The following is a 12,046-nucleotide window of genomic DNA, read 5'->3' as shown; positions in this document are numbered from 1 at the left end:
GCAGCCCGGCGCCTCATCCCCACCCAGGAGCTGGGCCCACCCCCCCCCGCATAAGCCTGGTATCCCATCCAGGGTTTCTAGCAAAGAAGTGAAACTAATAGAGGCTTTCTGCTTTCAATGCCCCTGTGGACTGTAGTCTCTGTAGGCCCATCATTTTCAGCCAGGTTGCCATAGCACCCTGGGGTGCTATGAGGTCCTTCCAAGGGTGCTACATGGTAGCACACTATTAGCAGCACTGTTAGGTTATCAAACATGATTCACAAGACAAACCCAAATTTCAAATAGAAAGACCGGTTATGGATTTCAGAGTTCTTTGCAACAGAAAAACTGCTCTATTTTTTTTCTGTAAGCAAACAAGACTGAAAACTAAGATCAGATATTTTCCAAGCGGTGTTTCAAGTCTATCCAGAGGTGCCTCAAGTCCAGGAGTGGATGCAGAGTGAAGGTGGGTGCAGCTGCACTCCCACATTCCTCACTGGACTGTGCTGCTGAAACCTCCAGAGACTTTTAAGAAGTGGCCTAAGCAGGTAAGAATTCCCCTCTGTGCTCAGAAGCATCTCCGCTCCGCTCCCCTCCCTCTCCTCTCCCACCTGCCCTGCTGTCCTGGCGGAAGGAGGCTGGGAATCTTCAGAGCTGCTCCTGCCTGATGCAGCAGAGCTGTGTGGGTGCTGGTCTCAGCTAGGACAGTAACAGTGGTGATGGACAAGGGGTCCCCTTCCCTGGACCTGCTTCTGGAGGGACTAGGCAGGGTGGGAGAATCCTGCCCCCACCTCTGCTGCTGTGGCTGGCCCAGCTGAGCCCAGCCCTCATGCAGCCTTGCTGGAGTAGGCTGGAGTGGCTCAGAAGTGCACCCTCCCCAACCCCCAACAGCAGGGAAAGTAGCAGCTCCTGCTGCAGGCAGGGAAGGGTGAGAGAAGGGGTGAGGAAGGGATGGCCTTCTAAGCAGGGAGGAGAAGAGAAGGATGGTTACCTGCTTTGGGGGCTTTAAGTCCCCAGAGGCTCCCACAGAGTGGCCCGCTCACACCAGTGGGTGGATGTGTGGAGGAGGCTGGGAATGGGGGTACAGCTACCTCTGCAGCACCCCCGTTGCCAAATGTTGCATCTCCTCTGCTCAAGTCTATCCATAGGTGCCTTGAGTCTGAACAGGTTGAGAACCACTGCTATAGGCAATAGATCTTAGGGAAGCAGATACCGCATTGCATCCCAGAGCAGCCCCATTGTCCTGCATGTGTTTGAGGGACAGAGGGTGAGGAGTTAATGCAGTTTGGGATGCCTGGAGGACTGATGAAACATTAGGCGTGGAATGCTTTGTATCTTCATATAGCATTGAATCAGTTAAAAGAAAGCCAGCTCAAAATAGTATTTGCTTTTCCCACTGTGACTCTGAAACCTTCCAGGAAGTTTCAACTCACTTAAAGTGGCCTGTACATCTAAACTCTTGGGGTCACTGGCAACATGATGGGGATGGTAAAGGGAGGAAGGAAGACTTCTGTGCTGATGGTGGGGCATGGGGCTGCAACCCAGCTGGAGGCAAGGCCTGGCAGGAGTGGGGGTGGTGCGGAGTTGTGCCCCTCCCTCGCCCCCCTTATGCATTGTCAATGCTTGGAGTTTAACATTTATTTAGATGGTTCTAAGTGTTACATCTGTTGAGACCATCAATGTCTTTCAGCCCAAGCTAGCAAGCTTAACCACTAGCCCACTGGCCTCAAATTGCTGTATAGGCACTTAGAGGGGTTTTATGCATTGAATGAATGGTCAATCACAAAAGGATTCTGGTGTTATGTCATAGCATCCTGTACACTTGGGGAGCTGAGGATGCATCCTTTGTAGTAGGTGGGAGAATATGGCATCTGAATTTTAAAGCTCCCCAAACCAGATTCCTCTGTATCTTAGTTGCTTTCTGTTGCAAACTTGCTGTAAATGGCAGACAAGTCAAGGCTTTCACTGTCTCTCCTTTGTGAGACCCTTTCTGCCACTGGCTCACCAGCACTTCGCACTTCCTCAGTCTATAGCAGTGGATTGCCTACAAAATAAGTTCTAAAATGAGCCCTAATTTAATACAAACCAATTTCTGCTTTCGTGCTGCCAAGCCCTTTAGCTAGATGGGGGAGGTAGTGTAGGAGTTTTTTCAAATCTGTTCCCCTATGAAGCAACAAAAAACAAACTCTCAGTGCCCTGTGTGTCTCCTCTTTAGTCCAATTGCTGCATTTATCACTAGAGATAGTGAAATAATGTAATAGCTTAGTCAAAATGATCATCTACCCAGTTTAGAGCTGGATGATTAATTTTCAGCATGGCCAGCATTCTACCAAACTTTCAGACTAACCAAAAAGCGTGCACTGCAGTTCTGCGTCTGTCTCACCTGTATTGGAAGCATTTGATACGTCTTATGACAAATAGAGCTTCCCCACTAGTGAAGAATGCAAGCCACAGCTCTACTTCAGAGGCTATAATTCTAGTCTGCATTCACATCTCCAAAATACACATCTCCACTGACCTGTAACTCGGGCTTACCCTTCTCGTCACTTGTCTTTTGACCTTTTTACTCCTTGATTTAGAACGATAGTAACACTCTATTATTAACAAAATACAATGGTGAGACTTCATACTTGGATTTAAAAAATGGGAACTGCTTCAGTGCCAGGTCAGATTATGGTGTTTTCTGGTGGGGGGTGTTTTAACATAGCCTAATCACAAGTTCAGGGGGTCTGGGAGAGAAAAGTTAGATCTATAACTGGTTTTGTAATTTGTACCATGTTTCTTACTTCTTGAGAGAGCAGAGCAGTGGACTGAATCTCTTGGAACTAGAATTGGTCACCTTCTTGACAAAGTGTTTTTCTTTTAACTTTGAAAACCAAATAATATAATGTGATTTAGCATAGAGTCTGGAATGTCTCCATTTGTTAACCACTTTTTTTCATTTTGATTTGATGGAAAATTCAGCTTCTGTCCTATGGTGGTGGGAGGGAGGTTTCCAGTGGATAAGGTCACATGATTGACAGCTGTTGCAGTGTGGGTGAATTGACTTGAAGTGCATCTTCAGCTCCCATTATGATTGAGGGGCTTTTGCTGCTGTGTCTGACTGCGGTTCCGAAGCACAGAAGACTTCATCTTGGGTTAAAACATGGAAACTGGCAGCCTTGCAAAAATATTTCCCCAGCAGATCAAGACTGGGAGGGAGGGACGAGAGTTTGGAAAGCTGTAGGTTTCTTTATCTGGAAAGAAAAAAAAAAAGAAAAGAAAAATGAAAAAGAACTCTTACTCTTGCTGACAACTGCAGCCTGAGATCTGTTAGTGGATTTGCATCCTTACAACATGGATTCACTTTAGGACTGGGGTGGGGAGAGGGGAGGGAGGAGCACTCTATTTTCTGGAAATGTAAGTGAAGAAGCTGTTGTGAAAACTCTACGGCAGGGACCTTGGGAAGAGAAGCAAAAGCAATGAGCAGATATGACTCTTGTCCAAGGAAGGAAGAAGGATCTTCTGAGAGTGAGCCTGGGATATCATTACCTTCTCTAAGGTGACGGTAACATTGGTAACAGGGAGCAGAGGGAAGCTGGTACATCTCTATTTAGCCCAACATAACTTGAAGGTGCTTCTCTTGAACAGTTGCAGGTAATATCTGCTCATTCTTACAGTGTGCTTAATTCCTCAGTTATAGAAAAGATGTGGCTAGTCTCAGCTCCCACGTTGTGAATGAGGGAAGCTCACTGCATCCTTCTCTGGACATAATTGAGTTTGGGGGCTGAGGCAGTACTTCTGCTGCTCTGTAATATGGCTGCAGCCATCGCCAGCTGCAGCCTGCAGCTTGGGAGAAAAGCAAATGGATGCTGATATTGGGGAGCTTGCCTCCCTAGTGTCTTCTACAATCTTTGTTCTACAATATGCCTGGAGATATAGTGACCAGGTGAATACCCACTCTTGCACATGGAATTTTCTTTATGAGCACAATGAAGCAGTGCAAGCATTCTGCATTGTCTGCTTTTCCACAAGCATATTGCCAGCTTGCAAACTATACCTGCCTAGCAGATTATAATGAAGATGCTAATTGACATTTCTCTGCACTTTGGGGAAAGAAGGATGATACAGAATGGATTTGCTTGGCTGATTTATGTATCTGCTGGACTGAGATCTGACGGACTGCAGGAATGAATAGAGGAACATCACTGGGGAATCCCTTTGAGTTGTGCTATTGCCTTGAAGATGGGACTTGCCTAAAAAAGGCATCAAAGCAGGAGTACTTCTGGGTGACAAGAGATCAAGACCCCCGATTCAGAAGGGCCATGGCAAAGAAGTACCTATTGGGAACAGAAAAGCAAGAATAATCATTTGAAAGACTTTCAGGTGTGTTGACTGGAACCATGTCTTAGAGGCACCCTCTGCTTGCCATATTTACTCAAATGTAAGATAACCCACAACTGGCAAGGGGGGAGGGGGGAAGCTCCTCATCTTATTGCATACAAAGCAATCTCACTAAGTACACTGTCTATTGTTAAACTGCTGCCAGAAGCAGCATGTACTTAGAAATGGAAACCAGTTCTGAAGTTGATTTAAGTGCAGCTCACACTAAGCATGATTGAAATGCATGGCCTATATGGGACAAACATACTGATGGGAATCTATCACAAGGATAATTTAGTCCAGCCCATCTGAATAAAATGTATGGAAGCGTTCATGGAAGCGCAGTCCCCCCCTGCCCCCAACACTTTTTCCGAGTCATAGTGAACCATTACATTGAATACATTTCAACTTCTTCCCTTCCACAGATGAGCTCTGCCTTTCTTTCCCATTTCCATTTATTCCTGATTCTTCACCAGCCTTAAATGCCTGGCAAAAACCATGAAACAGGGTCCAAACAATCAACTCAGAATTCCTCTGTTGCTCCCGTTCTCAGGTTGGCCTGCATGATCAGCGTGGCTGCACCCTCCATGAGCTGAAGCTGGACCAAGTTGCCATATGCTTCTTACGCATATAAATTTTTGGAACATTCCAGGACTCTCAACAAGAACATGCAGTTCCAGTCATACGTGGGGAGCTAATGAGCACCTGGATCTTTTGTGGGGGGTTTCCAAAGAATGCACACATACTGAGCAGTGCTAAGCTATGGGGTCACTATGGCTTGAAATGCTGTTGACTCTAGGGCCCCGCCCAATGAAATGTGATAAATGCTTTGGACTAATATAATGCATAGCTTGTACTACATATAAGTAGGTATCAAAGTACTACTCGGAAGTGTGTTTGTGGTGTAGGTGTGTTAAAACTTGCAGCATTTTCAAAGAAGTGTAACATGCATCAATTCTGGAAGAATGAAGCATATGGGTACTATATACAAACTGCTACAGTCATTTTTGATTTCAAAGTTATTGTTTTCACATTTGCTTATTACTTTGTGCTTAGGAAGAACAGGGTTTGAAGTAAGAAGAAGGGGGCGGTGGGGGGGGAAGAAGGGGAAAAAGTTGGGAGGGAAGCAGAGAACAAAGGAATTACCTGGTCCCCTGTATTTATTTTCCCTGCTCTAGCAGTGGGAAGGGGACAAATTGAAGGCAAACCTCCCATAATTATATTTGATACCTGAAAAGCTGTAACAAAATTATACATTTTCCATATGTAGAATCTGATTGTTGGTGGTTCATCTTGTAATCAGGGTAGTCTTCTATTCAAGTAAATATGTAGTTAATACTGGGCTGCAACACTGCTGCAGGAGAGAACAATCATGGGCTTTGCTATGGGAAACAGCAGAAAAAAGCAAAGCTTTCTTGGTTTAACCTACTCTGGAGGATTATGGCTTAGTCATGTTGCCCTTCCTTGATGAGGAAGAGCCTGCTTCTCCTGTGGTGGAAAGTGTGTTTTGTTTTGTTTTGTTTTTTTGTTTTTGTTCGTTTGTTTGTTTTTTCCATTGCCATTTTTCCTAATAGCAAGCTGGTGCTCATACATTTAGACTTCCTCTTTGGCAGCTAAAGGAAGATGTATAGCTAGTGTCAGGTCAGCTAGATGTTGCTCACCTCTCCTGCCTACCATCAAGCACTTATTCAAGCTGCCTGTCTTGTGCAGCTGGCACCATAGGGCACCTATATACAAGTGCGGAGGCTGCTCCAATGTGCTGGAATTTCAGTGCATTGGAGCAGACTCAATTAATCAAGTCAGCTGGAATGTGGAAATAACCACATTGCATCAGCCTCCTGTGTCTCATGTATCAGCATTTCAGGACTTAAAAATGGTGGTGGGGGCATTTGAACTAAAGCTCAGCTCATTGAATAAGCTTTAGTTCAAGTGCCCCTGCGGCTATTTCGAAGTGCAGGGATGCTAATACACGTGATGTGGTGGCACTTTAATTAGAGCAGCTCTTGGAGCCACTCTAATTAAAGCCCCTCTCCACACCCCCAGAGCATGTGTAAAAGTGTCCATAGTCTCTACCAGATGAATGTGTTTCTCCACAGGGATTGAAGAGTGGTTTTTTTGTTCTGTCAAATAATTTATTTGATCCTGGCTTTTACACATGAGCTAAATATGACTGGATGCCAAGAGCAGCTTGTTGGAAGATCCTTAGGGCTCAGCTGGAAAGGGGGACACTCAGATATTCAAGCATTAGATCTGACTGGAGATGGAGGAAAGATTTGGAAGGAGATGAGTAAAGAAACCACAACTTCCTACATGCATCCTAATTCAAATCATAGAAAATTAGGGTTGGAAGGGACCTCAGCAGGTCATCTAGTCCAACCCCCTGCTCAAAGCAGGACCAGCCCCAACTAGATCATCCCAGCCAAAGCTTTGTCCAGCTGGGTTTTGAAAACCCCACGGAAGAAACTTTCACCACCTCTCTGGGTAACCTGTTCCAGTGTTTTACTACCCTCCTAGTGAGAAAATTCTTCCTAACATCTAACCCAAACTTCCCTTGCTGCAACTTGACACCATTGCTCCTTGTTCTTCCATTTGCTACCACTGAGAACAAGCCCCATCTTCTTTTGAACCCCCCTTCAGGTAGCTGAAGACTATTAAGTCTCCTCAAATCATGTGGAATAGCAAGTGGCTTTGCAGGACACTAGGCTTGTTCAAGTTGTATATGTTTGTAGAACTAAAAGTGCTTCTGCCAATATTTGTTTTGCTTGCTGGTATCTTTGGAGGAGATGCCAAATCTTTACTTACATTTTCTCAAATTGTGTGGAAAGGCAGCTGATTTGGTACCACATCTGGTTTGTTTACTGCTCTATGATTCCTGTTCATAGAGCAATTTCATACTTTGGATTTCTTTGGGACTTTTTCACACTGTAGGCTAGCCAGGCTCTGCTTTTCATACAAAGGCCACAGTAAAAGTAGATGGAGTATATGTCTGGGATGGCTAAGTGTAATGGTTCAAGCTCCCCTGTTACTTTAAAAGAGAAAATTGCATCTTGACAGAGGCAAGCAGCATAGTAAAAAGGCTATAAGGTCTAGCCCACAGATGGGAGACAACAGAAAGCTAGGCTGCTGATTTTAGATTAGATTATTAGCAATGCCTGGGCCCTGTTAAAAGGGCATTGGGTCAAATTACCAGAAGAGGAAAGAGAAAGCTGCCTAGGACAAGAGGTTCTGTCTGGCCCTGACTTCTGCATGTGGAAGAGTTCCTGTGAACCTAGACTGCTGGAGAAGGGAATACTGGCAAATGCAGGTACCCAGGATGGCTGGAGTGGACCAAAGGGAAGCAGTTTGTGGTTACCTAGAGGACCAGAAGAGTTTACATATGTTTGGTAGCACGGATTTTTTTTATATTGACTGGTAAAAGCCATGAGGCATGGTCATGGCTGTAAGGGAGAAAGAAAGACAGTAGATGTATGATGGAATCTGAGGAATTTTATCCCAGATCCCAAAGTGCATGCTTTACTATGCCAGATCTTGAATGTCTGGTATGGCAGGATGTATGATTTTTTTTGGCATCCAGCACCAAATAGTTCAGATCCCATTGCACAAAATTATCTGCAAGGGGCTTCAGGCACCTAAAGTACTTCTGGATTTGGGCCTCATTCCAGAAATGAGATTGCATGTTTACATGTGTAGGTTAAGAAAGACCGTGCAATCAAAAACTCATTACCCCCCTTCCCTTCCCCAAACAGTAGAAATAGACCTGATATGAATTAGCTGTCTCTTTTGGGGTAGCTGCTGGTGATGGCGTGTGTGTGAGGGAGGGAGAGAGAGAGGGAAAGAGAGCGAGCTGGCATGATCCTGTATGAGCAGTAGTAATGTGGCCTCATCTTTCATGAACAAATATTTAATCTGTTTCTGCACCAGTAAAGTCTTGCTTAAGGTGTGAACAATATCCACCATTCTAATCAAGCTGCTTCCTGGAGCGGCTACCTTTGCCTTTCTAGGGATGCTGGCCTTGGCCTACCTTTGTCCTGCCCATATCAGTTTGAATGGCCCACCAAGAGCTGGACTCTTGCCAGAATAGCAAGGCTTTCTATTGCATCAGGGTGCAGACCCAAGGGAAGGAATATCGAAGCAGAACAAATTTGAACTAAAAATAAACACTTCTCTTTTTTTGATGGACCAGTGAGAGAGACTGCTTCCTTTTCCCCATTAGGTGTGAGACTGGGGGCAGTTTAGACCCTACAACCATTTATATATGTTATGTTTTTCTAGGTTTATTCTGGACTACAATTGTAACTATGTACATGTAGATGTCTGTAGTCTGAATTAAAAATGGCTCCAATCTGAATTAACTAATCCTCATTGAATGAGAATTAAAATTAATGCAGACTAGGGCATTCCGAACTATGCACTTTAAAACATATTAACTATGCAGTTTAAACTGTATATACATCTTAATTAATACAGTATTGCTTTTGGGGAAAATAATTCTTAGGAACTCAGATAAGCAGATAAACATTACAAATATCAGTTGGGGAAGGGAAACTCAATTGGATTTTTGCAAAACAATAGAGCCACAAAGTAACACCATTAAAAAAAAAAAAAATCAAATGTTTCAACACTTCACCCTGCTAGTATCCTTTCAGGTCAAGCACAGTTTCTGGAGCAGCACTTTAGATAACTGTAACAATGTAACAGTGCTTACACAGGTATGTTATCACCTCCTCCTAATTATTTCCAACCTCTGTTAAGGGGCTCTTAAACATAGATGGCATATAGCCAGTGCCCCCTGTTATGATAGTCAACGATTATCTATTAACATTTAATTCAAACAGAAATTTGATTCCAATTGTGTGATGCAAATCAGTTAACATGGTCTAAAAATGCTGAACATGTCTACAAATGGCCCAAGGCTACATTTTAGCCTGCTACTTGAGACAATTATTTTAATTCCTCAAAGTAGGCCTGGTGTACTCCTGGGCCTTTGTGACCCTTTTCTGGGTGAGAACTGCCTGCTTGTGCTCCTGTAATACTTGCCTGTATCTTTGCATCTTCTCCCTGTCTTAATCCAAGAGTGAGCACCCTAGCTTCTTGGTTACATCTGCAAGGAAACACAGTAGTCCCACAGTCCCAGGATCTGAGCTGGGCAAGGTAAAGTGGGTTGTATGTATGTGACACAGACCTGTTGGAAACCAAAGTCATTGTTGGAGCTGAGGTGAAAGGCAAATGGAAAAACTCTTCAGGCAGTAAAAATTCTCTTTGAATTTATTTACCTCTAGTGTAGATTTTCCACTTATTCTCTGTGCTGTTTGATATCCTTTGTCTCTTTACTTGGTGCAAAATATGGAGCACAGAAGGATCTAGGACTAACATGAATGAAGGCCTTATTACACTGTAATTTTGGATGGCTTCTGGAACTCTTTAACACCTGGATTGTCTGCACATGAACACATGAAACTGGTTTTAAGCACTCCTTATTCATCTCAAAATTAATCCACTCCAGAGCAAGTTTCTCTCTGATCAGTGCTACCCAGCTTGTGTTGTACTAAAGTGTACCCACTCTAGGCTACATCATAGTGTAAACGCCCTGCCCCCTCCCTTCTTCCCCCCACTCTCCCTGCACCCCAGATCCCTACTTACTGCCTGCTGCCCCTCCCTGCCCTGCTTGCTTGTGGCTGCTCACGCTGCCTGTGCTGGGGAAGCAGGCAGGGAAGAGTTAACCTGCTTATCTGGCTGCTGCTCTCTGGGCTCCACAGTCAGGGAGCTACAAGTAAGTAGGGGCAGGAGGGACCCTGGGGAGCCGGGGGGAGAGGGGGGCAGGGGAGGGAAAGCCTGGAATGGGAGGGGGGATGGGCAGTCTTACCTTTCTGTCCCCTAGGACTTTGCTGGCCAGAAGTGTAACAACTCCAAACTTGAGCTAGTAGTGATACCCATCAACTTTTATGCAGCTCATAGTGGGTGTGTCTATTTAATGCAACTGAATAAACTGTGGAGCAGATTGCTCTGCAATAAACTACTCCTGGGTGCACCATCTACACATACACCTAGAACAGCAGCAATTTGAGTCAGGGAGGGGTGGTTTAGGCTAGCACTGCTCCTGCCCTACTCTACCACCCCTGCAGCAACCTGAGGGAGCTCCAGACTCTGGCCTCAGCTTCCCAGGTGCCAGCCCCAGGCTGGCAGGGGGCACAAGGGTCATCCCCAGGCTTTGGCTGGCACTGATAGTGTGGTCTGCAGCCTGGGGGGCAGCCCCAGGCTGGCAGAGGGCATGGGGCAAGGGTTGGGCCCAAGCAGCAGATGCCTGCATTGGGTGGTGGAGGAGCTGGCTGGGTCATGAGGTGCCTGCAGCAGCTGAGCCATGTGGCTAGGCCACAGGCAGGAGTGTGGTCCCCTGCTGGCTGGCTGACCGGGAGTAATTTACTCCTGGGTCATCCGCTACACGTGCATTGCTGTGCAGTAACTAACTCTGTATTAGGATAGTACTTGTATTTCCAAGCACTACCGTGCTGCAGACTTTATTAGTTTACTGTGGCCTAATAGCACTGCATGCATAGACCCAATACATTTACTGTGGAGCTAATTAGGCAACTCCACAGTAAACATCTTGTGTACATATGTCCAGTGTAAGGTGTAACAAGGCCCTGACTGGAGAGTTGTGAACAGAATATAGATTGAGAAATTGCATCTCTTCAGGTGAGTAAATGATTCTGTCCTAGAGCTATAGTGCACCCAAATATGTCTGAAGAACAGCACCAAAGACTCCTAGTCCAGAGATCCTGGGCAGGTTTTTTCCTGGTCTCAAACTTCTCCAGATACTGATATTTAGTCTGTTCTAACTTCAGATTTGTTGAAAAATTGCAGTTGCCTCGAGGCCTGATCTCTTTGTGATGTTACAGGATTGTGGGAAGTCCCCAGGGCAGTCATGGATGTGTACTTGATGATACGCCGCCATAGAATGACTATCTTTGTCAATGCCAAAGAGAACACTACTGTTTATGAGCTGAAGAAAGTTGTGGAGGGGATACTAAAGAGGGCTCCAGAGGAACAGCAGCTATACAAGGATGACCAGCTGCTGACTGATGGCACCAAGACTTTGATAGACTGTGGCTTAAGTAGCCAGAACTGCCGTCCCTACGCACCAGCTACAGTGGGCTTGGCTCTATTCAGACCTGGAAATGGCTCCTTTGAGCCACTGCATATTGACGCCTTTTCCACCACCCCAGAGTTGCCTGATGTTATGAAGCCACAGGATTCTGGTGGCAGCACCACAGAACAGGCCATGCACTGAGACCAGCGTTTGCTACTGCGCCTCCAGCCCATCTCACACATGGACATAGGGGCCAAGTGCCAGTCTCCTTGTCAATCATGTTGCACTCATGTTCACAGAATTTAAAACTGAGTTGAATAATAAAGCTTAGTAGTCTAAATTTCACTGATCCAAACATGTCACAATATCTACAGAGCAAAATGATGATTCTACTTGACTCTTCTGGGACAGCAGATAGAAGTAACAACAGTGGCATCTCTAGGATGAACTAATTTCTAATGTAGTGATTCTCAGACAGAATCCTGTGGCACTGTGGGGTGCTTTGAGATCCTTTCCAAGGTGTAATGCAATGTTAGCCCCATCAGGTGTGCAAATATGATTCACAGGATGAATCCAGAGATTCCAAATAGTGATCTAAAACATTTTGACTGAGTGTGG

At 45.2% G+C, this 12,046-nt stretch overlaps 1 protein-coding gene across 2 annotated transcripts in view; it reads left to right on the top strand.

Moving 5' to 3' along the window:
* Positions 1-11,823, top strand: part of ELOB (elongin B) — an 18,546-nt gene extending 6,723 nt beyond the window's left edge. For both annotated transcript variants that reach the window (XM_019502195.1, XM_019502196.1), the window contains one exon: positions 11,238-11,823. In XM_019502195.1, coding sequence (XP_019357740.1) covers positions 11,264-11,629 — 366 coding nt within the window. In that variant the 5' untranslated portion in view covers positions 11,238-11,263 and the 3' untranslated portion in view covers positions 11,630-11,823. The remainder of the gene's footprint in view (positions 1-11,237) is intronic.
* Positions 11,824-12,046: the final 223 nt, after the last annotated feature.

Source organism: Gavialis gangeticus, unplaced genomic scaffold, assembly GCF_001723915.1.
Source record: "Gavialis gangeticus isolate Ggan-Ray unplaced genomic scaffold, GavGan_comp1, whole genome shotgun sequence".
NCBI lineage: Eukaryota > Metazoa > Chordata > Crocodylia > Gavialidae > Gavialis > Gavialis gangeticus.
Note: the sequence above shows the minus strand (reverse complement) of the source record. Positions and strands in the feature narration are given on the sequence as shown.